Source organism: Plectropomus leopardus, chromosome 19, assembly GCF_008729295.1.
Source record: "Plectropomus leopardus isolate mb chromosome 19, YSFRI_Pleo_2.0, whole genome shotgun sequence".
Taxonomy (NCBI): Eukaryota; Metazoa; Chordata; class Actinopteri; order Perciformes; family Serranidae; genus Plectropomus; species Plectropomus leopardus.
This window is the reverse complement of record NC_056481.1, coordinates 11,977,324-12,004,017: the sequence shown is the minus strand read 5'-3', so window position 1 is coordinate 12,004,017 and position 26,694 is coordinate 11,977,324. Positions and strand designations below refer to the sequence as shown.

The 26,694-nt window shown below is 39.6% G+C and overlaps 1 protein-coding gene across 4 annotated transcripts in view; it reads right to left on the bottom strand.

Moving 5' to 3' along the window:
- The window catches only part of tcf7l2 (transcription factor 7 like 2), a 97,237-nt gene extending 91,128 nt beyond the window's left edge, over positions 1–6,109 (bottom strand). For 2 of the 4 annotated variants that reach the window (XM_042507480.1, XM_042507481.1), the window contains exons 1-3: positions 5,474–6,107; positions 5,261–5,327; positions 4,956–5,080 (exon numbers count right to left, since the gene is read on the bottom strand). In XM_042507480.1, the coding sequence (XP_042363414.1) occupies positions 4,956–5,080; positions 5,261–5,327; positions 5,474–5,662 (381 nt within the window). In that variant the 5' untranslated portion in view covers positions 5,663–6,107. Of the gene's footprint in view, positions 1–4,955; positions 5,081–5,260; positions 5,328–5,473 lie in introns of all 4 variants that reach the window. The other 2 variants (XM_042507482.1, XM_042507483.1) reach the window with 2 other exon arrangements.
- Between the last annotated feature and the right edge of the window lie 20,585 nt (positions 6,110–26,694).

Sequence of the window (26,694 nt, the reverse complement as noted above, 5' to 3'; positions counted from 1 at the left end):
TTAAAAAAAGGTTCAGCCCCAAACCAGACTTGACTGCAGCTGGCTACACCCAAGCCGAGCTCACACTGCCACCAGGGAACCACTACTCCCTTTGCACTAGTTAAAAATCTGATTAGAAACACACTCACAAACTGACTGATTTTTTTTTTCTCTTTTTTTTGCCTCTGTGGTGTTTCAAACAGAGTGACAGATCGACGAGCGCGTAAGCTCTCACACGGCTCAGCCTGCCAACATCATCAGCATTAGACAATTAAGCCCCGCTAGCTGGGAGAGAAAAAATATATATATCTCCTCAGTAAATATTTACTGCACAAATCTTTTCCATTCATTCACCAGGCACTAACAAAACCTTACTGTACTCCCTCTCCCTCTCTCTTTCTGAGTCCCCCACCACCACCTCCCCACCCCTACATCTGCGATTCATTGACTTTACAATTTACCACATGTCGAGATGGGAGAGGTCGAGCCTCCATCTGAATCACGGCACAAATATGCAAGTGATTTATTGTTTTAAAAACCCTGGGCCGATTTAGTGCAACTCCACTTTTCCTGAGCATTACTCCTATTGGCAGACCATGAACAATTACAGTTCGGACTAATTAAGCTTCGAGAATGTGCTGTGCACCGCTAATGTCTAGCAGGCCCCAATTTTAATTTAATGGTGCCAAACTTTGCATCCCCGCCCCCCCCCCCCCCCCCCCCCCCCCCCCCCCCGTTCATTGCAATACACCCCCCCACCCACCCCTCCCCTTCTCTAACTTAACTCCTCAAATCCAAAGCAGATTGTGCTTTTTATGACTGTTTATTGAGTCGAAGAAAAATAAGGACCTTTTCTTTCCCCTCTCCTCGCATAGGATGAGAGAAACAGCAGAGAGAGAGAGAGGAAGAGATGGAGCACTAAAAGGAGTAGTGGGAGGGAGAGAGAGAGAGAGCGGGAGCCGCTTCCGCCATACTTTGTAAACAAAAGTGATTTGCAAGACAAAAGGAGCGCAACCTTCCAACTAAATTCAGGGTGCATTTTGCGGCTAGAGGCACAAAATGCGGCCGCGTCGAGCCACGAAACCCCCCGCGGACACCAATTAGGCCCTATTAACATGTAAAGCCAATTTGATAAGGTGTGGGCCCTATCCCTTAAATCCGCATTAAACTATCTTTCCTCTTGTCACAGCCAAAAAATCCATTTACAGCAGCCGAACACACATAATCCATATGATATACCATTGTTATGCTTATGCTGCTGCCACGTTTAGGAAAGATACTGTCTGTCTGTGTCAATTATAACAGATAAGGCCACAGCAATGTGTGCACGTGAGCACAAAGGAGGTGGCGTTGCATTCACTCCTGCATGTTCATTGCAATAATCTGACCAGAAAATCCTCCATTATGTCTTCCCCCCCCCAAAAAAAAAAAAAATACAAAAAAATGCGATAAAGGGAGAAGTCAGCCTGTATGATAGAAGTGGATTTATTTTTCAAGAAGGTGAATCTGCGGCAGCATCCTGGCACGACAACACAACTGAAACAAAGAGGGAAAAGGGGAGAAAAGCTATTGTTTCAAGCACACAAAGCCTTTCCACCGTCTTGTAGTAGAATCGCCACGGGTTCTGGGAGCGTCTTTTTTCACTCTAAACACAGCGGTGGATGCTTGGTGTTGCGTTTTCATCCCCCCCTCTCTCCCTTTCACCCCCCCCCCCCTTCACTTTCTTGTTCGTTTTTAAACTACTCGTAATTATACGTCGAAACTCAAAACCTCCGCCAAAAGTCTCCAGGCTTGGAGAATTATGGGGCCAGGGGTGGCGTCAAATATCTTAACATTCATAAGTCCGAGAGGCAGTAAATAAAGCCAGTGGATTTACGGCCCTGCAGCCCCCGATGCAGGAGAGCTGGCCGCCCAGATCCTGCTCTCCCTCCCTGAGCCTCTGCGTCTCCAGACCTGTTGAGGTGTGATGTTAGCCCACAGCACCGCAGTTAACCCGCCGCCTTTTTTCCACAAGCCCTGTGTTAGCATCGGCAGGAAACAAAAGGTAGACAGAGAGAGGAAGGGAGATAGAGAGAGCAAAGGGAACAGGGGGAAAGTGAAAGGAGATAGAAAAAGCGGGGTGAACTGGGCAGGCCACTTCTCCAATTCAACCTGCACCCAGTGATCCAGCAGGCCTTTGTGTGAGGTTTTGGGAGGAGGGAGACGGCAGGGAGAGAAGAGGAAGAGACGAGGACAGGAAGGCTTTTAAAGCCCGGGCACAACGTCATGTCAAATTGCTAAATGATACTAAATTGTGAGCCTCCTTGGACTTAGGTGGTAGGAAAAACAAATTCCCACTGATTATGGCTCCCAAAGGTCAGACAAATTATGGTAACCGCCACATGCAGGAATTTTTTTTTTCTCCCACTCAAGTCGTGCAAAAATAAAAAGTTAAATCACAGAAACAAGTAAAATGTCCAGACAGATCAGGATTAGTGCCAGCGGACTGAAAAAAATATCTAAATTTTGCTCTGAGAAAACTGACTGAAATTTATGCTATATAAAAATAAAAAAACAATTTCTATGATTCATACTAAATACAAAAACATGTATTTAAAAGGAAAAAAGGCCTAGATGTTGAAATCTACATCCTTAAAATAATATCACAGCAAACCAAGACTAGCAGAAGAAGAAAAGCTGAAGGGAAAAGCAGCGAGAATCAAAGCCTTTCATGACAAGAGAAGAGAAAAGTCTCATTCCAATAATACTAGCAGTCATATTCAGTGCCTCACATGACATGTTAGGGAGCAAGACAGCTAATCAATGTCCAGGTGAATTATTTATGCCAGCTTTAAGTCTAATACATTTATATTACAGCGGCCGCTGACTTCAAAGCTCTAATGGCTGGACACACAGGGCGCTGCAGACAGTGGGGGCCGAGGCTGTACAGTAGGAAGATCACCGCAAGCCGAAAATCATCTACAGCCACGGCTCAGGTAGATGTGTGAATTCAGCTGGAATGTATGCCGTCTTCCTAATATGCGAATAAAGCATCTCTTCGATAATCAGCAGTGGCTTTTAGATTTTGTCATGACTTTGGCGCAGAGATTAAACTAAACAACAGGTAACAAATCAGGTGACACATATTTAAATAATAAAAATAAAAACACTGTCTTTTTCTGAAAATAGTATTTCAGGGGGTGGAATTAAGAGAGCAAAGGTCAGCACTGTCTCGCCGCAGCATCCTCAAGCCACACTGCACAATTTACTGCTTTTCTAACTGCTGCATGAGCACAATGAAACAAGCGCTCCGCGGACAGGGCACAGTTCTGTGACAGGCACAAAGAAAACTACAAACCACTGAAACAAGGAAGTGCCTGAGCTCAAATCATGTGTGTTGTTGTGAATGTGTGTTTGTGTCAGTGCTGATGAGAATAATGAGTGACTAATTCCACATACCAGCCGGTAGCGTTAACAAGGCTGGCTGACTAAGAGGGAAAGAATGGCAAAATGTTCTCATCTGTGCATATGCCGGGAATGATAAAATCCTTTAAACTATAAAACACAAACACACACACACACACACACACACACACACACACACGTGTGGAGAGAATTGTGCAAGCAGCAAAAAAATTATTTCATGTGAAACTCTAGGCGACTGAAAGCAGAAATTGTGTCAAACACAAAAGAAGGCATTATGTGTCAGATGTGCGTTTATTTTCAAGGTGTGCACAAAAAAAAAAAAAAATCGAGGTAACAAATATCAGTTTCGTTTGCCAAAGCTGAGGTGGTGTTAGGGGGGTGGAGGGGGTCATATTTCCTAATGCCTGGTCTTTGCCTTAACCTTGTAAAATGAGATGACAGGTCCTAAAGCGCAGACTTGTAATTGCAACCGTTTAAAATAGGGGGGCTAAAAAACACCCATGGTTGAGAAAATTATGCCGCTTAAGGATTGCCATTGCCCAGTGGGACTAGCGAGGTGCTGAGCAAATGAGTAAGTGTGCATAATTATAGCACGGCTGATTGTGTCTAAATAACATGAATTTATTTATAAATATGGGTTTACATAGCACATGCTTTTTTTTTTTTTTTTTAAGGCAGTGGGTTCCTCATTAGAAGCAAGGCATGCAGAGCACAGCATAGTGTTGCACAATCATTTCCATTTAATAAATCACTCCTTTAAAAAAAATATATACATCAATAAAAAAAAATAATTGTTTTAGAAAAAATAAAATAAAAGCTCACAAATTTGAACGCATGCACCTTTTCACATAATGTCTTTATAGGTTTTGACACATGCAAATCACTTTGAAAAGCTCATTTGCATATTGATTTTATTTGTGTGCTTTTGCATTGCTTTGCACTGCTTGCAGCGTGTCAGGAAAGCCAGTGTAAAGGTCTGAATGCTCATGCAGCTTGTGATAGAAAAAAGGGCATGTTTGATGAGGCTGTGCAAACACAAGCCAATTGCATTATTCAGTGATTTAAAAACATGCACTTGTAGCCTGGAATACAGTAAGACCCTGCACACATTATAAAATAATTATTATAATCATTACCCACCCCAAAAAAAATTTTTTTTTTTTTACAATTTCTCATGCATTTAATTTTTAAAAGTTGGAAAAGTAAAATTTCAGGGAGCATTTTTTTGTAAAAATAAATAAATAAATAAATAAATACCAAGTGCACATAACCTGCCATATAACAAGAATATCCATTTTCATTGCAATGAGTCCTGGAGCTTAGCACCGTTAGCATGCTAGCTGCTGCCCACGACAAACACACAGGCTGGAGAGCTGCAGGCGGACATGCATGCCATTGTACTGTACACTTCATGAGTTGCAAAACTTGGCTCTACATTTTTATCGGCTGCACTTGTGGGTGACAACACTCCCGTGTCCCGGCTGCGTCGGTGTCTAGCCGGGGTCCGCATGTGTGAAAGTGTGTGTGGAGTGTGTGTGTGTGCACATACAGTTGTAAATAAATGAACTTACTGTGCGTGCTGTTGGAGAAAGTGATCCATTGGGAAGGTAGGGGCTTGTGAGATCGGGGATCATTATAAATGGATAGCCCGGGTACGGTGGGCTCTTGAACAGCCCTCCATCTTGCCTTTTCGCAGCTAACATGGCGGGGGGGGAGAAGAAGAAAACTTTTTTTATAAAGTGGCCTTGTAAACTTTTTTTTTTTATATTTTTTTCCCACAAATATGCATTTGAGGAATTAAGCGGAGGAGCTGCCCTCCGTCATAATGTCACGGTGCAAAATGAACCAAGAGAGGAACAATAAAGCAGAAACTCACCCTCCTCTAAACTTTCTCTTGTTTTGTCTCTGAAAGTTTCAGATCTAGGCGGAGGCCGTCTTTCCGCCTTGAAATGCAATGAAACACAGGGATTGCGTTAAAGTTAAGGCGTTGAGGGTGATAGTAAACTTTCTTCAGGGTGACAATGTAAGAAATGTAGGCCCCTAAACTTAACAGAGCCGGGCACGATCGATGTTTTAATGTGCAACTTACCTCTGAATCCGACGAGCTGTTTTGATTCGTTTCCGACTCGTTTACAAGCGAAGATTTGACATCGGCTAAATCCCTTTCTGCCGAGGAGTTCTCCGAAATTTTCTCTTCCTGCTCCCCTTCGTCTTTGAAGGAAATCATTTCATCGTTTGCACCCAGATCGTCCCCTCCACCGCCGTTGAGCTGCGGCATTTTTCCCGTGCAAAAATCTTTTTTGGGGGGCAAAACACGAAGTTTTAAACCCTTGATCTCGGTGATCTAGAAAGTCCGAGTTTAAGTTTGGGGTCTGTATTGGCGTTTTCCAAAGCTCTGGCGGTTGGTACAAAACTAAAAAAGAAGGGAATCTTGGCAGAAAAAGGAAGCCGGAGAAGGAGCCGAGCCGCTCGGATTGAGTGAGTTGAAGTTGGTCGGAGTGGTTTTCAGTTCAAAGGCGGCGCTGATTGACAGATAGAGAGGGATGGAAATAGAGAGAGTCTGGATTCAGGATTATTGACAGGGAGAAACACACAAGAAACTAATGAGATTCAAACAGGGAGGGACTTGAAGTGACGTTTTCATAAATAGGAGGAAAAAAAGGGAGAGGGGGGGGGAGAGAGAGAAAGAGAGAGGGAGGCTGGAGGAAGCCGGCGGACGACTGCAGTGAAAAAGCATGTGAGGAGGAAAAAGGCAGTTTGGGAGCAGGACACTGATGGTAAAATAGGAGGAAGATAGGAGTTGCTTGTAAATGTGGATTAAACGCACATATGGGCGGTCTCCCGGTGGAGAAAAAAAAAAGAAAAGAGGGTACTTCCTCAGGCTGTTTGCAACCAGTTTGACTCCACCAGACCACTCTGTCACACTGGGGCCAAATTAAGTTTAAATTAAACTTTTTTTTTATTTTTAAATTTTTGCATCCGTCCATTTTTTTCCTCTCCTACCAAATACTAGAGGCCTATCAAAGCAGAATAAAAGCGATTACTCCAAGCTTGTTTTCCTGTTTCATCTGCTTTGTCAGTGCCTTAGATCTATTTTTCATTATATTAGATAATGTTTCCTCAGATCTATTTTTTGGGATGGAGGGTGTTATTGCATCCTGCTTTCTTGACAGGTGTGATGTCCTCTGGGACTAACCTGAATTCCTCACTGGCAGCACAGACTGGGCTGGGGTTTTTTTTGTTTGTTTTTTTCTCTTCTCCCTCAGCAGCAGGACTGGACACAAATAACTGATGTAGATTTGGATGCTCCAAATCTGAAGAAATACAGTCTAAAAAAGACGTAATATAAGATAAAATGCACTGTAGGTTATTGCAATTCATTAAACATGGAAAGAAAATTCAATTTGTCCACATGATTTTTTTTTAAAAAAAATCCATTTTAGTGTGTCTGCAGAACTATATTTTGTGTTTGTGTCCTACTTTTGTTCATTTGGCATGCTATTCTATAAACACCTTTTTTTAAAAAAATGTAATGTGTTCCTATTCATTAAAATTAAAAAGAACAATAATTAAAAAAAACGGAACAACAAAGAAAAAAACATCAAAATATAAAATATTTAACATTTTCCTTTCATAAAAAAAACAGGTTAAATGTGTATAAATGCAAAACAAAACAAAAATTATACCAAAAAAAATGCAGTTGCCCACCTGAAATATATATATAAAAGCAATAGGGGGTAGGGGAGACCTGATGGCTGCTCCAGCTGAATAAGGGGATTGTGCGTGTGTGTGTGTGTGTGTGTGTGTGTGTGTTCCTGTGTGTGTGCATGTCGGTGATGAGCTCAGCACCGGTGATTCGCTAACCTTATCTCATCAGCTCAGGAAATGCAGTTTCAGTTAAAGCTGATATTTGATGGAGCAATCCCCCAAAATCGACAATGAATTTCAAATCTAACTTACCAGAAATGGAGCTGATACATACATCCAGGTGACACTTACACTCTGTTGCAACATGGCTGACTCAAAATAAATCAGATCAAAAAAAAACCTGCTTATTAAAAAAATATAGTTTCATGTCGTGGTGCCATAAGACGCGTAGAAACAAGTGTTATGACAGTAATTCCTCTGCTCTCAGCAGTGTTGTGAATTATGTGCACAGTGTAGTGTTGTGAATCTGCCTACCACCACGCACCTAGAACCAGGCAACACCATAAAAGCAGACTATTCCGCTCAATGATCACTGATGTGCTTTATCTGGATGAGGTGAAAGCCGTATTTGTGCTAGCTGGCTGCAGCCCAGACAGCAGTGTTAGGGAGCAGGGAGGAAGGGAAAGGGATTGCCGTCTCTGGTTCTCATCCAGTGTGTGTCTGTGTTTAGGCAGCCGGTGGAAGAAGAGGCACCCCGCCGATCAGGGCCCTCCAAACCTGAGCCCACACAGACCAGACCAAAGCAGAGGAGCTCCAAGCTGGCCTCTCCCCGGATTGCCTCAGCAGGTACCTGAGAGTTTACTGGGGGCTGGCAGCGTGTTATCATGCCTGCCGTGGGGACACCTGCCTCTGATGCCGCCCTGGTGATTCTAATCTACAGGACCCTTTAATAAGATGATGATAGGCTGCGTCGCCGCTGCTGCTCTGAATGATGGAGCAGGAGCACGCGCAGATTTCTGTCGGTGTTATTTATTTTTGTTATGGGTTTTTTTGCGTGCTCACCTCTGTTCCACGTGCAGCTGTGGTTTGGAAGAGCTGGAGGATTGTCTCATCCGCGCACTTCAATGTGTCAGGGTGTGGAGGATGTCAGAGGCGGCGTCTGATCACAAGACTCTCTGTTGTAGTCTTCATGAGTCCTGATGATAAATCCATACACTGATTTTCACCTCTGCAAATCAGAATTGAAATCAGCAGTTATCAAACTGGAGCAGATTTAATTATAATTCTGTCTCTGTAGCTTACACAAATTTAAGCAATGTAAATGCAAAACACAGGTTCTTTAAATAATACATGACATTTTCACATTTTACATCTCACTGACAGCTCTATTGGGATTCTTATTCTCTATGTGTTTCCAGGAGCTTTCGAAATTAAATATCATTAAATGAATGTATATTTGCAGGGGCGTAGGTTTCATTTTTTAAATTGGGGGACACATGTGAAAGGGGGGGGGGGGTCTGTGCCAAGTGTCAAACACAAAATTTTTTTGCACCAATTTATGCTTGTTCTGCATCAATTTATAATGTAAATGCACATATTCTGAAAACATGAGTGGATTATGATAAATAAACATTTAAAAAAAAAAAAAAACTTTGGTTTGCCTTGAAATATACACAACAATATAAAAAAGGGGTTCCTGCATTCCAGGAAATTATTTATGCACCAATTTGTGCCTTTTCAACATCAACTAATTGTGTAGATATCTTTAATTTTACCAAAATAAACCCCCCACTACATTCATGTTTTTATTTGGTCGGGATAAATGCATGTTTTAAGAAATAAGGGGAACATGCCCCCTGCAACCCCCCTGAAATCTATGCCTATGTATGTTTTCTGTTTTCATTACCATACCTAAAGGGCATAAACAAAACATCATTATGATGACAGATAAACTCCAAAATACTTTTGTTTTGCCTTGAAATATATATAACAATGTCAGCAATACAAGGGGCCGGGGCTCATATGAAACGAAGGGTTTGAGGGTCCTCCGCCAGAAAATTTAAGTGTCAAACACTTAATTCCCTGCAATCTTGGGAATTTTTATGCATCAATTTGTGCTTTTTTGACATCTATTTATGGTGTAAATGTCTTGAATTTTACTATAATAAAACGCCTGCTATATTCATAGTTTTATAGGGGAGACAAATGCGCATGGTCTAAATAATGTAGGGGACATGCCCCATGCAAACCCCTGAAATCTACACTTATGTATGTTTTCTTTTTGCCTTATCCTCCATGTTGCATCTATATAGGGCATAAACAAAACATTACAATACCTCTGTTTTGCCTTAAAATATATCTAACAATATATACGATACATATAAAAGATGTACCAATTTATTTTGCTAGTATAAGGCATGTTTTTTGTTCATTTTTCAGATTGCACTCGTACAGCACAGGTAGCCAGAGAGCGTTTTACATCATAGACATTTTTGCTTTAATCATTTTTGGGTTTCAAAGGATTCTGGGGACATGATTTCTTTTAATGTTGAATAATTAAATAGTGGATCCATAGTCAGTAAGCAGTGTTTGAATAAGCGGAGTGAACAGAAGAGGGGTGACAGTTTAATACCATGAATCTCTTAAATCCTCCTGAATCCCACTGCACATATGTTTATGTTTGTAGATGCTGTAGTGTAAAAGCTGTACAATCACATTAACATATACTGTATGTAGTCTTTGCTAGTTTGTGCACAGTCTAAATTGGGTATCTTATATATAATATTCTACAAATCAGTGTTTTAACATTAATTTATTCTTTGTCTTAAATTATGGTTTTTGGAACCATCACTGAATGTTTTTTGTAATTTTGATTTAACAGCTTTTACTCCTCTTTTACATGTGGCTAAGTGAATGTCTACGGGAAAAAAAAGAGAAGAAAGAAATGCCTGGTAAAATCAATTCTACATGAATACTCAAAGAAACAGATTTGAAAAATCCTCACACAGAACACAAAACTACTTTGAGAAATCACCTACTTTTTCTGTGAACACCCTCACTGTTTCATCTCGAGCAGGGGAAGGTAGCAGCAGCACACAGTGCACATCCTCCTGTGTTTGCAAACAGTTAATTACCCATCATGCATCCATGTTGCCAACCACACCAGCTAAAAGGTCTCTCATCACTGATTAACATATTACTGCTGGACATTTTCTCTTTTTTCCCCCTAGCAGAAATATGCTTGTTTTACTGCAACTATGTTTTGATTTATTCCGGTAATGAAGTTTGTTTACTTGATAATAAGCAAAACTTAACATTTAAATTTAGTTGCATTTAGTCGAGTACAAATTTCCTCTATTGTTGGGAGGGAAGCTGTTAAGTATTTTAGCATTTATTTTCAGCGCAGCTCATATAAATTCTATCACCGGGATAATACTGTGGTTAGCCATAATTACATGTGTGCTAATGGTCCTCGTCATTTTTTGGAATGGACAGGAAGGAGAAATCTGATTTACCTGATTATAAAAAAGACTGTTTCATACTGTATATTATTCATATATTATTATATTAGAGTAAAAGCAAATCAGACAGCAAATGTCTAGATTGTGCTTGCATTTGTGCGTAAATGGTTAATTGTGTTTTCTTGAATAGTGTTTCTTATTACTGTGCTTGTTAAATTCAGCACATAACTTCTGTGTCTCTGTGCAGAATATTTCTGTGTATTTATTTTAATTACTCTGAGAAATATTTGCTCAGTCTCTGCAGGCTTGGGATTTACACTCCATACATCAAAACCCGGCAAATGATGAGGGAAGAAAATGATTATATATATGCAGCATGCATATATATATATATATATATATATTTTTTTTTTTCTCTCTCTCTCTCTTATTGTACTTGTAGAAAAGGAGCTTCTCTGCTCCCTTGCCCCTCAGCGCTCTAATCATTTGACACAATAGGACAATATATTTGATGAATACAAATAAAAGCTTTGTGTGAAGGAATTATTTTCTTAAGTCCTTGAGTTTAAAAAGCGAAATGCTCAGTGTTATGTTGACCAAAGCTTTAAGAACTGAGGGCAATATCTTTTCACATATAGAAACTGTAATTGTTCATGCACATGTATAGAAATACAGTGCTTTCTGAAATTAAACAGCTGGACTGCTGTAGTTTTGCAGGAGCATACTATTATTGAAAAGCACCTTATTGTAAATTAGGCAAGATTTTCTGTCTCTTCACAGATCACAATGAAAACAGCGGAGGAAGAGAATAATAGTATAATGAAGAGTGAGTCACATTGGCCTGTGACTCTGCACTCATCTAAAATCAATATCCCCCTCCAGAGACGTCTTGACTAATATAACAAACAGCTCAACAAGCAATTCATTAGGTTAAAAGTTTATGAATCGATAATCAAAATCTCAGCATGTAGAGCATCATTCTTCCCCTCCTAGAAAAAAATCCCAGGAGTGGGATCAGGAGTGCTCTTGTGAACAGCCCGGACGCTCATGATTAATGTAGGCACACTGCTTTTCATATTACTGAAGGACTCGAGCAGGAGCCGAGTGTCTCCAGAACTCATCCACACGCAGCAATCGTGGGAACCGTATTAAGCCAGCTACGTGAGCTGTCTCCCGTCGCCTCCAAAACAAACAGCCAAGCGTTTTTCAGAAATGGACGCGATAGTCATTAATCAAGGTCCGAGGCAGGTCCTGAACTCTCTAAACATGGAATCCACCGGAGAGACGAGGTAACCTACAGTATGAACTCCAGCACAAACACAGCTCACCTGTCCGTCACGGCAGCATCTCGCAGGGAGTGGAAAGCCAAGCCACCGCTGGCTGGTAAATGTTACTTAAAGGTCAGTGGTATACACGCCAGCGGGTTAATGGTTTGAGTCATATTTTCACACTGGCTTTACAGTCAGGTAGCCAAAGGGGTTTTATATGCTGATTTATTTGATTGGGAGAGAAGATGATGCGTGTTAGACTCAATGCAAACTCCAGTCACCCTCCTGCATGCCCTCATGACAGAGCACAGTGTTGATTTTATCACAGAAAATCACTGACAGACTGTATAATGAAACCAGAAAAGGAATCATAGATGGATAAACCCCCCACGGGTGCTCTTCTTAAGAATGTGGCCCCTTGTGAAGAGATGAACATTGAGCCTTTATCTCAGTGTTTCCAGTCTTGATTGCAAGATGAGTTTAAGATGTTTGGTTTGAGCCACTAATGCAGAAGTCAGACAACAAATGTGATCTCTGACCTTTGTTTTCAGGGGTGCTGCAGTAGGGGGGAAAATGGGACTGATTACCCAGCATGGATGTAATAAGAGAACTGGATACAGCATTGAACACAGGATCAGCTGCCACGCATAAAATTATTTGGATGACATGGGGATGATCCGCAGTACTTCAGCACTGTGCGGCCCAAAGAGCAAAGTGCACTAGAGACTTACAGCGGACGGAACTGCCGAGTGCAGCCGAGTTGCTAACTTCCCCCAGATAAATTTCTGGTTTAACACTCAGCTAACTTGAATGGGGGAAAAGTGATTTAATCCTGAAACTCTTCGGCAGGGGAACAGCACCAAATTCTGGGCCCTATGCATAAGCAGTTTGTTTTCTTCCCCATTCCTTTCCTTTCCTTTCCTTTCTTTTTTTGAAACCATGATTTGCCTTTGTTGAGGAAAGACATGACAGTGTACGTTGGTGTTCTAGCAGCATTAGTTGTAAGTCACTTGGTGTTAGCTGAGTTTAAAGATGAACCCTAGAACAATTTTGTCATTTTTAAGGAGTGAAAGGGGCCTCGGAGAGCTCTCACTATTTTTTTTTACACAAAGTTCAGACTTTCTACTGGTTCATCCAGCCAATTTTAAAATAAAAAGTTCAAACAAGACCAAACTTTTCATTTCAGTTTTTTTGAGGCGCCCCCTTCTCAACTACAAGAATTGATCAAATCCTGATAGTGAAACGAAGCATTTTGCAGGGATTGTGACGTCTCTCTCACCACGCAAGTCGATGGCAAAAAGTCTGGGCCACAAGGCATTACATTACAAACATTACATACATTACAAAGTTTGGGCTGTGTTTGCAATTTTTTTTGTCTAATAAATTTGTGCCATAACTAAATTAAAATTGGCTAAACAAATCGGTGGAAAGGCTGAACTTTGTATAAAAAAATAGTGGAGGCTCTTTAAGACCCTCCTCACCGCTTAAAGGCGCAAAATGCTTTCGTCAGCCCCTGCACCAGGATTTGTCTCTGAAAGAGCACAATGAGTCACTGTGAATGCTGCTGGAGCACAAACGTACACTGTCATGTGTTTCCCCTAAAAAGACTGCTTGTGCATTAGGCCCAGAATTTGTTGCTACACCTCTGTGTGTTTATAAAACAAAAAGCCAAAAGCAGATGCACAGGACAAATACAGAGAAAGTGACTCCCTGTTGACATCTGCTTTGTGTTCGAGGACCAAATAGGAACTTTCCCTTTCTCCAATGGCCTTGTATGCAGGGGCCTCCGTGTCTCTTGGCTTTTAATGAGGGGAAAAGCCCTTTCTGACTGTTGGTTAAAAGACTGGGAGCATCTCCTAGGTGGTACTTTCTCAAAACAGGAAGCAGGAGGCCTTATTGTGAGAGAGGTAAAAGAAGGAACAGTGTCTTCACGTTCCTGACAATGGGGCCATAATTAAAACCAAAGTGTGGGCATGTTGACCTTTCGGAGCCTGAATGAAGGGTCATTATGTGCATGATGGAGGCAGGTTGTCTTTGTCAGAGACCATGTGTGAGTTTTGAGCAAAATGTGGTGCACATGTGCTTTCACTTCAGGCTTTACTGAGGGTTTGTTCTAGTCATCCAACTTTGTACAACCAATGAAATCATATTATATTTATATGGAAAAACAAGATATTGTGCTGCTGTGACTCAGAGTAGTGCTCCTTGAATTCCAGTGCACATTAACTGGTATTAAGTCTTTTATCCAAGATATTCAAGATACTTCTGGTTGAAAATTTTATGCTCACATTATTTCATCATCTTTATAGAAAGTCAAACCACAAAGAGGAATTATAGCAAACATAAATTCACCTTTTTTTCTCCCCTGATCTTGTCACTGCGGCTCGTTTGCTGAGTTATAAAGTAGCGGCTGTTTTTCTTTCAATGCTATAAATTATCGGAAAAGCGTCAGTACAGAGGAACAATTCCATCTTTAACGCTCAGCATGCATGCTCATTAACGAGCAACACAATGGAGACGTGACCTTGAGGCAAATGAGTTGCCTCTCGGTACAAATCAGAGCTCCGTCGTGTTGATTTAAGACTTTTGAACTGTTGAGCTCCTCACCTCATCACTTGACACTCTACCATTATAGCATCAGTTTACCTTTATACACTTTATTTACTCTTTTACAAACTGTTTATACCTCTATGTACAAATATTTATCAGTTCTAATGCCAGAAATACATTATTCCTATTTATATTCAGTGTGTTTATTTGCAATGCTGTCTATACAAATTAATATTACTTTATTTTAATGATAATGTTTATATTTTAGCCTTATATTTTAACTTTAACTATTTTATGTCTGAGATGCAGATTTTGTTTTTACATGTGTGATTTTATAAGGATTGTTGGAGGGAGCCTGAGACCTAAGATTTTCATTGCCAGCAAATTTCTCTGTAATTGTTGTTCATATGATAAGAATAAAGAACTTGAACTTCATCTAGCTTTGTTTCCATTAACAGAAGGGAAGATGAGCGCTTTAATGAGCCATCAGTCTACATTCTTTGTATAATACGAGTCAAAAGAAAGCTAAACATCCTCCAAGGTTAAGTTGTGAGCAGGTTATAGTTGATGCAAAGGTTCATAATTGTCACATGTTTTTACCATTATCTCCTAACAAAGAAAACTGAAAAATAGCATCTACATCTAAACTAAAATCAATTCATCAGACTATGAACTATGGCAGAATGTATATAAACTCTTTTTCATATTTTATAGTTAAGATTTCACAAGATATTATAAATATGGTTGAACATTTTGAGAATCAACCACTTAATTTCCTGCAGTGGGTTGAGTTTTTTTGCACTAATTTGTGTCTTTATTAAACAATATTGTATTACACATACTTTAATACCTCATACTTCTGTATACCAGTTTGATGCTTAAATTATGTATGCTTTTTTTTTCAGAAGCACATGCAAACTTTTGTATATCGCAAGTTGTTGGGCACATCAAGGTATGTATTGAAGGTTTTAAACCCATTATAACATTAATGCAGTGGTTTGCAACCTTTTTCATTTTAAGGAACCTTAAATTGATAGACATAAGGTTTTGGATGCTATTTGATTAGATTTTGTTCCCAGGTTTTCCATCTGAAAAGATTTTGGTAGTTAGACAGGATTGAGAACCACTGCATTAGTGTGTGATTCAAGCCAGACATAGTACTCAAATAAAAATAATGCATTCAAAATCTTAAGTAAAATTACACGAGTTTCAGCATCAAAATGTACCTCGGTATCAACAGTAGAAGTGCTCATAATGTCCCTTTCAGAGTGTTATGTTATTATATTGATTCATTGGATGATTATGGCTGATGCATGTGAATACTGCAGCTTGTTAAGGTGGAGCTAATTTAACTTCTCTATTTGGATAGTAAAGGGGGGCACGTGTAATTCTTTAGATTTAGAAGTACTACTACAGTATTTTAGACATACCTCTTAAATCCACTTGAATAATGTTCCGAGTTACTTTCCACCAATGTCCACACTGTCTGAAATGCAAGAAGAGTTGAGAGTGTTAGCGGAGGTTATAGGGAAACAAATCAAGCAAAAAATGAATACATTTTAAATGCACAACTTTTTGCAAAACATTTAAAATTATGAACAATACTTACTTTCTACATCACTATGAAAAGTTTGTTAACTAGCTTTGATCTGAAACTACTGTCTTCAAAGAATCCCCAACCTGTTGTCCAGCGAATGGACACGGCCCTCAGCAACAGCTCAACAGTTGTTATTTTTCAGGTAAAAAAATAAAAATAAATAAGAGTATGAAAAGCAACAAGAAAATCAAAATACACTAAACTACACATTTAGTGGTGTGATTCCTCTCATTTTGCTGGCACACTAAACACTCAAAGCTGCTCTGAAAGGTCTTTTTGCCTTTTGTTTTAATGTTTGGATGCGAGTGTGTGAAGTTTAAGGGCACAGTTGGCTCAAATATTGATTACCTCTCAGGTATTTTTTTTTCCTGAAAATTGATCCCAAAATCGTTCTTCATCACAGTTCTGGTTTAGGCAGATCAGATATGGCGTGGACACATACTGTACGCACTCACACACACATCATTAAGGCCCCAAAGCTTCATGCTTCAACCTCAACTAGAGTTTTTTGGCTGCAGCCCTTGTGGTCTTCTTCAAGGATCATAATTGAGAAATTAATGCAGAAAAATCAATTGGCCTCAAGTTTTTGTGTCCAATAGACTCCTGAAGGCTTCAAGCAAGCAGCAATCAATGCTTTCCACATGGGCGGCTCCAAAGCCCCCTCACTCTTTTGTTTATGAGTTCATAGCTGGAGGATTTTGATATGTGAATTTCAATGAAATAAACACTAATGAATTTTCCACCTTTCGAGATCCCACCTGTGATACACAATGTATATTCCGGGGCATGAAATGATCTCTTTGGTCAGCACTTAAGTATCGCTTAACACGAACAAGCTTTCTAAGAATCGGGATATATTGTGCAGAAATTGTGCCCTCACCGGCAACACTTTTGAGCCGGCCTTATTTACACTTCAAAATGAGGATCTTTTAACATTCTGTGATCATCCGCGGCATTGTTGGCGGATGAAGCGGCGTGTTTTGTGCATCCCTCTTGCCTAGAGGACATCAGCTTATTTAGGGCCATTTTAAAGCACTGCACATCGTCATCAGGTCAATGAAAAAGCAACCTTGAATTCCCTTTGACACGTCTGTCTTTTTTCAGCGAGTGTGCATCACTTTGTTACGACTCAAGGCAAAAGGCAAAACGCAGAAAAACGGCCATAAGAGAAAGAGGCTAAAATCTTTAAGTATTTTAACATTTTTACCTCAAACACGACTGCATTCATCCTGCCCTTTTTATCCTTTGTGGTCAAAATCCCAACAAGAATAATCGGACATTTGCTTGCGGTTGTTGCACGGAGGGGAAACGAGTGCCATGTTCTTCTTTGTGCTCGTTAACCACCTTCCAAATTCATCATAAGCCCAGAGATCAGATCACAGTAATATTTGATCAATATTAATAAGGATAGGCAAACTCCTCCAGTAATTACCACAGTCTCTGGGCTTTGATTTCGACCATTACTAACGCCTCTGCATCTTTAGATTAAAAAAAGCGACCCCCTTTTATTTCATAACATTAAATCCCGACATGCATCTTCTAAAAGCTCTAATAAGACAAAGATAAGATTTGCATCCCCATACAAGTGTCTTTTTCAATTGATTATGAAGCCGCCATTGATGTGCGAGAAATTGATGTTTTCCTCTGTTCTTAAGGGCGGCTAATAGAAGGGGCGGGCTTCGAGGAGGAGACTTTGCTACTTTGATCTTCAATCAGTAAAAAATCCCACTTCTTCTTTGTCAGACTATATTTGGTAAATAACAGTGACAATCTGCAGGGCCTAGAGATGGAGAGAAGGAGAGAGGGAGAGGAAGAGAGATGTGTTGAAGTAATGAAGAGGGGTTGGTGAGTGGGAGAAAGAGGGTGGACAATGGGAGAAAAGGCCATAAAGAGGGAAAATCTCACTTGTTAAATTTAGAAAGTCAAACTGAACATAGCTCTCCCCAAAAAAACACCAAAGTACTGAGTGATACAGTCTCAAGACGCCGAAATAGCTGACGCCGCCTGATGTTCTCACCTCACGCAGCCGATGACGGGAAATATTTCTTGTTTATTTTGGGCAAATCAAATTTTACACAACTGCCTCCGTGTTTCTGTGAGTGACGTTACATGATGACACACGCAGTAGGTTTCTAATTAGGCTCTATGAAAAACAACAGGTGGATGTGAAAAAAGTAATAAATCATTCAGCCAATATGGCTGCCAACAGGACTGTTTTTTTTCTCTCTTTATGTGTGCGAAGAGGAATCGTTGGTGGACAGATGCACAAGATGATGTGTGCATCCCACGCATATTTTACAGCAATTCATTTCTGTGTGTGTTTTGTAATCAAATTCTTGGTGATGTTGCTCCTGGCTAAGTATGTGGACCCTTGGCATAAGAAAATATGTCTCCCATTCTGTGTGTGTATATATATATATACATATATATATATATATATATATATATATATATATATATATATATATATATATATATAAAATAAATATTAAAAGAAATATGCCACCTTTACATTTCACAGGCAAAAGAAAAAAATTAATTCCAGAAATACTCTTATTGGCTTTCATCTAAGATTTAGATGAGCAGATTGATACCACGCTCATGTCTGTGTGATAAATATGTAGCTGGAGCCAGTAGTTAATAAGTGGTATGAGTGTTGGCGCCACCGCCACAAAAAACCCAGATTGGTTTCTGTTTTCCACAGAGGCTAGCAAATGCCACTTTTCACAGTGGCTTTTGTAATTGTTGCGTTCACGATTTCCACTACTGGGAACAGTAACTGCAAAGAACTTATCAACCCACTATCCTCTTCCTGTTTTGGTTGTGCAGCTGTTGACGTACTTCCTTTGTGCCATAAATCAAGTTCTCATTTTCCTGGTAGACTGTACCTGATGGCAGACAGAGTTCCACAGTAAAAGCACGACTTATACTTAAACTCCCCCACACTTAAACTTAAGTGTGAAAATGACAATTTGTGGTTTTGGAAGCGTTGCAAGTTCGACTTCTTGGCTAGGGTCAGTTATTACTATTAAACAGGTATATATTGTGCTTAAAAGTGAGTTTTAGAGGTTCTGGTTGTGTTTTGTTTATGTTTTTTTTAACCTTTGTACAAAGTCGAGCTACAAATTTCCACCTGCTTTTACTCTGTGAATTGAGCTGTCATGAGAATGGTGTATGGCTGTATTAATCTTCAAAAAAAGAAGGCAAGGGTATCACATGACAAACTATTCCTTTAAAGGTTCGATGTGTAACGTGGCCCGAACTTTAGTTCAGAACATTCAAAAATGAACTAACATTGTCAACAGAATGTGAAGAAGTGCCAGTTTGGCATTAAGTCAGACGTGTGTACGTATAGTGTTATAGGTATTTACTGAAATAATCTCACTCTCATTACTTTTACCTCATAGTGAATCGCTGTAGCGTCCAGTCTGATGACAGTCCAACTTGAGAGGATGAAGAAGTAGAACTGCCCGAGCCCTCAGTTAGTGACACAGAAAACACTTTGTTCTGCAGCAAAGAAAATAAGTAAAAGAGGCAAAAACAAGAGTAACCATTAGACCAGTTTTTCAATGAGAGCAAAAAACATTTCAAATGGCATCAATATGTGGTTTATGGGGCTATTTTGGTTCCAATTTTCTTGCTAAAACTGCCATATGGATTAAAGATAACAGCACTATTTTGCTTGACCCTCAGATGTATTAGCAATTAGTTATAGTTAGCAGTTGGGGACTGCGTGATGACAGTAAATTCAGATTATGTGGATCCTGTAGAAGACAAATGAAATGCTGTCCCTTATTTCTTAGGAGCATGTGGCCAGGCATTACACACATCACCTTTAAGATTTACCACTGTTAAATTTAAAATGGCTTTTAAATAATGTGCAAAAATGTGTTGGACCAATAAGTTTTCCATATAATCTACAAGACATTCTTCTGTAATGTTCTCAATTACCATATGTATGTACATATATCTTAAGATAATTAATCCTAAAAACAAAGTTGTTCCAACATTTTTTTACATTATTTTAAAGGAACTTTAAAATGTGAAGCTACATTAATTATCATTATAAATTTTAAAAAGCAAAAATTGCCATTATTATTGTCATTATTATCTAATTTAGTGTCCAATTTCTAACTATAAGGTGTGATTTCTTAAGAGCAAAACATAAATGAAACACTGAGTTTGCAATATTGCCTGTCTCCAATTAACATAAATGCTGTAATGCGCACAAAAATTTAAGCATTTTATTGTTTGTTCTACTTTGATCTATATCTTTTGGAGAAGACACATAAGCAGACAGAAGCTTGAAAACACCCATGAGAGTTGTGAAGAGGACTCGTTCTTGATATGCTATCAACAGGTGAAGTTTAAAGTAGAACAATTAGGCAGTGAAAATTGTCTGAAATGTGTACGTATACAACCAGGGAAAAAGAAAACACATCACCTGTAAAAGAAATAATATACTAAAGCCAAAGTAAGAAAAAGAACAAAAAAGCTACATAAAAATTAGAAATGAGGGAAGGCTGAATGACAAAGACTTGAATAGACGCTGATAAAAATATAAAAATAAAAAAAGCTCACAGTTTAGTTGAAAGGGACATGAGACGGGAGGCGGGAGCTGCGATGGTGAGCTGGATAGACAGAGCTGGAGATGAAGCCAGAGACAGAGGGAGCTCAGTGGGAGGTTGTGGAGAGGCTGGGGGCAGGCTCCAGGCAGAGGAGAGGGCAGGGAAGGATTCATGGCCCAGGATCAACAACAGCACACTCAATAAAACCCCCACAGACACCAGGGAAAAAACCTAATATGCCTTCAACACATGCAAGCACTCATTTACAAATGTTTACAACCTTAAAGGAACAAAAAAAAAGGTGATTTGATGCTGTTCGATATTACCTTGCAACAGCCAAACAGCATACTGGGGATAACCTGAAACAGAGGGCAAATACAGCAGACAGTTGTTTATTTTTTGGCATTTAATATTATTTTTTGCAGCTTTTTTCACCTTTTCAGTTGTCAAATTGTCAGTGGAGAAAATGAGAACAATCAACACAGAATAACGAAGGAGGGAATGATTTACACTTACTTTTCAAAGAAGCGTATGAAAGTAGTCATCTATAACTTATGATATTCAAGGTACAAACTCACAACGTCACAAATGACGAAGAGTTTTAAAAAGTTTTTGAGACATCGCAACAAGCAAGACCTGACAGAGAACACCAGAGGATAAAAGTTAGAGGGTTTGATTCTCTCAGTACTCTAATTCTGTTAATGTCTGTTATATTATTATAATTTACATTCAAGAGACATTTAGGCTATAAATTAATATACATCAAATATTAAGATGAGATTAACCATTTGTAAACTGAGCAAATTGGCTTAGTTTCTTTGGAAAGCATGGAAAGAGGGTGATGAGCAGCTGAAGAAATTACCCCGAAATTTTCAAGAAGAAAAATACCTAAAACTAAAAAGAAAACAAACAAAACAACAAAAAAAGAAAATGACCGTAAAAAACAGTAGTTTTCTGGGTATATTCAGCTTGTTTTTTTAAAATATCAAAAAGCTAATTATCAGATCATTTCCTAATCACTTTTTACCGAGTTGCTCATCATGTTTGTTCCTCTTGTTTTTAAAGAAATCAAAACTATTTCCTCAGGTTTTAGAGGTTTAAATGTCAGTTAAAGGCGTATGAATGCAGCACAAGAAAACTGATGTTGATTCATATGTTAAATGGTTAATAAAGCTATGGAAGCCCTATGAGGCAAGTGAGAAAAAGAAATCCTTATTCTAAGTCTGATTGTTTGTCTTCTCGCCTGTTTATGACTTGAGAACAATTGAAACTCTAGCTACCATTTAAGCAAAAGTAAATATTACGGTAATGTTAGTCATGGTAACAAACTGTCCGAGTAATCCTGACTAATGTTATAGTAAGGTAAAGTTAGTTACCCGCGGTCACCTTAACCTGGTTGTATTTGTTGTATGGTCGCATGAGAGGGTCTGTGGTTAACTTTTAAATGGGCATAAGTACATATTTATGCAATATAGTTACTGATTCATATTATTGACAATGTAATGTATGTATTTACATGACAAATACATAAATTGTTTTCATTAAAACACATTTCAACTTGTCATCTGATTCCCCACTATCCCCACTTTCTGTGATATGGTGCAGTCCATCTGACAGCTTAGGTCAGAGACGCACAGCTAGCCAGAAGACACAGATATGGTATTAAACTAGATGACCTAAGGCATCCATTGGTACCACCTATGTCATGCAACCTTGATGGAAAGGGGGCTTAATGATGCTCCAAAGTTGTGCTTAATTTTAGCAAGAGGGTGGTGCAAATCAGGGGAAGCGCTTCAGATCATTTTTTTAAACACTGGGGAGGGAGTTATGTTTTTTTGATTTGGCCCTGGGACAATCAACTTTAAGTGGTTGTATTTTGTAATCAGTACTCTTAACTGGGTTTTAAAGGCATGTTTTCTTTTAAAAAAAAAATCCAAAATTACACCATTTATCATAGCCTGAAACTGTAAAATGTGGTAATTTATGGTAAAGGGAGGGTCATGCATTTTGACAGAAGATCTGATGCATATTCCTGTTTGCAATGACCTTGTGTTCATTACAATCATTTTTATAATAGTTTATTTATTTTGTGTTTAGCTGCATGTATGATTCTAAATAATGAGACCTTATGACCTCACTGCAGTGTAATTGTAGTGTGATATTGATTTTTAAAATTATAAGCGATTTATGAATATGGATTGAAAGAAAAGGCAACAAAATAAAATAAATAAATAGCATTTTAGACAATAGCAAACAGTGCTGATAAGTCTGACTTTATTCCCTCCCTAAGGTTGTGAATGTGGCGAGGTGCTGCTGCAGCTGAAAAGCTCCGGTGAGGACTGAGGGCTTCGTGTAGTGGTTACCGGCTCACTGAAGCCTCTGACCCAGCGACCACCAGCCTCTCAAAAGTAACTCAAGCCAAAAGTGAACATAAGAGTCTCTTTCTTCCAGCCCTGTTAGAGCTCGCATCCATAAAAAGCTCTGCTGGTTCACTCAGTCTAAAGATGGGCGACTCCACCAAAACATCTCCGACCAAAACTATTCTAACTCTTCAGAAAAGAACCCCACAAGCAGTCCCTGTCCCAAAAATGTTTTATATAGAGTAATGAGGGCTTGATAAAAGTGTCCCGTGGCTTATACAGCAGAAAGAATTAGTTTTTCAGCGCCTTTACTCTTAAAACAAAGCGGAAAAGTGCTCATTTTAGTTCTGCCTTTTACCGAGTACCTTAAATTTAAATAGTAACACACAGACAAAGAAGGTGTTGAAGAAACTTTGTCGTCTTTCTCAGGGAATGAAAATTTCAGAGGGGCTGTTGCTCTCCGATCCCTGCAGGTCCATTAATGGCCCCCGTACCCCACCACGACGGGAGAGAAAAACCTGTGTCAAAAAGTCTGTTTTCTAACGGAGCCTCATCTGCATATTTGAATAATACATAGTGCTTATAAGCATATTAAATGGAATGTGGCCACGCGTCATTTGAAGGCAGAGATTAGACCTTCCCAGTTAATTATAAAGATGTCAAATGTCAGCGGGTGAACCCACGCCCTGGGGTCACCCCCTTTAGTTTAGTGATTATATGCACAAACTATAGATAAAGTGTCATCATACAGGCTATTAAGGTGCTGAGGCTTAAAGAGAGGCTTCCCCTCGCCTTTATTACTATGCAGAATCTGTCAGGGGAGGAAAACGAGACCACGCACTCTTAATGGTTTCTCAAACAGCTACTACACTCAGCCTTATATTTCCCTCACACACTTTGAAACAAAGATTAATAGGGAGGCTCAACTGATGTTAACTTGCTAAATTAGCTGGCTTAGACCTTTAAGTTTCTGAAATCTTTTGAGATAAGGCGCCCTTGGCTAAGACAATAGTGAGGCTGTGTGTGTGCATATGTGTGTGTGGGCTTGTTTTGGTCATTACTGTACCATTAAGGCCCAATCAGCTCAGCAGGGGCAGCCTTGTGGAAAGCAGCGCGGGGCCTGAGAGAGCACCTTGGGTTCACCTTGACAGGACCGCCAGTCAAACGGGGCAGCCCTCTCTGTGTTCCTGTCAATCTGACTCCCCCTCTGAAGTTCATTTAAAGGGAGGAGCAGCGGCTCACTAGCTCCTAACAGGTAAGAAGGGCTCATATTATCAGCCCTTAGAGAGAGCAGGGCAGAAGTCTGATGTGCTCTTTCAACTGTACTAAACTGTCTGTACTGTAGCTCAGCTCGCTGACTGACTAGACACACACACACACACACACACACACACACACACACTCACACACACACATACAGCAGCTCTGTCGGCTGATTGGAAAACAGAGAGAAAAAGAAAGAGCAGAAAGTGAAGGCGAACAGGCAGAGAGATGAGAAGAACTGATTTGCATGGGGAAATGGAGATGTAAAGAAACGAAAAGATTAAGGGTACGGGAATAAGTACGAGATTAAATCTTGGAGAGCCCGGCTGGTGTGTAAAACAGAGAAGGGGGTGGGGAGCGGGAGGGGGAAGAGGGTGAGAAAACAAGAGAGAGAATGGTATATTTTCAATGGAAGGTATATTGCAATCCACTTTTCTGATTTTAGGAGTACACTGGGGGACTGAAGAGTTTGTTTTGGTTTGGGGGAGCTGACACAACATCCACTGCTTCCATCGTCAGGCAATCCCCACCATACACACACACACACACACACACACACACACACGCATGCACACACACACACACACACACACACACACCCCTACATGAGGCCCCAGCCCAGCCCTTCCAGCTTCCTCAATATTTCATGGGATGAGCCCGTGCTGACTAACTCAAGGCCATGCAAGCAACACTCCCCAACCGTCCAAAGCGCTCGTAGTCTGCTGAGGTTCCCAGTTGCCAATATCCACGATCGTGGAAACAATAACATTTAGCTGCAGTTCCCAGGAATCAAATAAATGAGACAAAGAGGAAAACACAGTGAATCCAAGACAACTGCCAGAAAATGTAAATGATGTTATGTTTTTCTTTTACAGCGCAGAAGAAGTGAAGAGTTAACTGGAACCACAACAATTTTTTTAGTGAGGTGCAAAATAAAATAAAAAAGCCAAACAATTTTAGCACATTTTGGAAGGCTGAACCCAAACACAATTACATGAAGGCTCATCTTTGATAGCATCCTGTGGGTCTCAAATAGGTAAAAGTTCTTGAGCTCAAACTTGTTTTTTTTTTTAAGTGATTGCGTAAAGTTACCTCATGCAAGGTTCTTCAACTTTTTCGGGGGTGAGCTTTTTGTCTCCTTTTTTGGCCTTCTGGTCTTCCTTTGCAAACCCAGATTTTTATTCAGAAACACATTAAATAAAAAAAAGCCCTAACTGGTCACATGCACCAGTGAATTATTTAACACACTGAAACAAAAGGTGCTGATTCTGTGAGTGCTTGGGTAGACAATGGCACTAACACGGACAAGATTTGTAGTTTCATCCCAACCGGAGCTCACCAAATGGTACATAGAAAGATGGGCAGGAGACATAAAACTTGGAGATAAGCATTTTACTGCTCCTGATTCCCTTGTTTTTGAATGGGTTTTGGTTAGATGCCTAAAATAAGGTCTGTGGTTAACACAACTTTAACAGACACTCCCCTTTTGTTCTCCAACCTAATTTGCATCAGTAAATACCCCACATTTAAATTTTGAAGCCTTAACCTGTCTTAAAAAAAAGACCGCTGCTAACAAGTGGTTAAATGAGACTACAGGATGAGATGCCTGATCAATGCACTTGATCAGGCAGAGCACTTTTATCAGATTAAAAAGGTGCATCACATGTCTTTCTTGCTGAAACCTCCAGCCCTGATAAGACTGTTGGTAGGCATCCACCGAATCACCTGTCCTTAGCCTGACTGTTATTTTGCTGTGAAGTTAACTCACAGATTTGTGCCTTTTACTTTATATTTGGCTAGTTAGTTAGTTAGTAAGTAAGCTAGGCATAATTACTTATTTACTTACTTACGATTGGTTACATATCTTCGGATACACAGCAACATCCACCGCTCGTTTGTCCTCCATGTTGTCTCTGCTTGTTGTTGTCACCACCACAGAAAGTCCGCCTCTCCATCCATCCATTAGCACTGGCAAAAATGCGATTGACGTTGGCCACTTTTCCGCTCTGAGTTGAAGTTATGTCAGCTGGAGGTGTTTCTGAAAAAAAAAACCAAGAGCAGAAATTAAAAGTTGCTCAGCAACATGAAAGCAGTAAGCAAAAAGTTAAATTCTCATTTAAACCAATGAAAAGCGATCTGTCTAATCGGACTCTAAAGGAATATTTCTGTAAATGTGTACTTATTCCATGAAAAACAACACTGCCTGACTTTTTTTAGGTTGCATCCGACAATGTGGTTACAATAAAAGAAATACAAGTTTTAAAAACAGGGGAAAAAATATACTATTTCATTTTTTTTAAAAGGCCAAATAATTGCCTTAAACATCTGGGCAAAGTAGTTTTTGGCAAATAAAATGCATCATAATTGTTAAATGTCCTTTCAGCCAGGTTTGGTGCACTTCTAAGTATTTATGGCACAAGGCTGGCTGAAGTGCCCATGTTGACCGTGATAACATAGCACAACACTGTGTGTGAATGCTGTATTTACAATAGTTTTTTGGGAAATATTGGAGCTCTGTGGCACAAAAGAATAGACTAATTCAGGATTTGGTTACACAGAGGGCAGCCTACTTGTAGTAGGATGAGGTCATTGTTG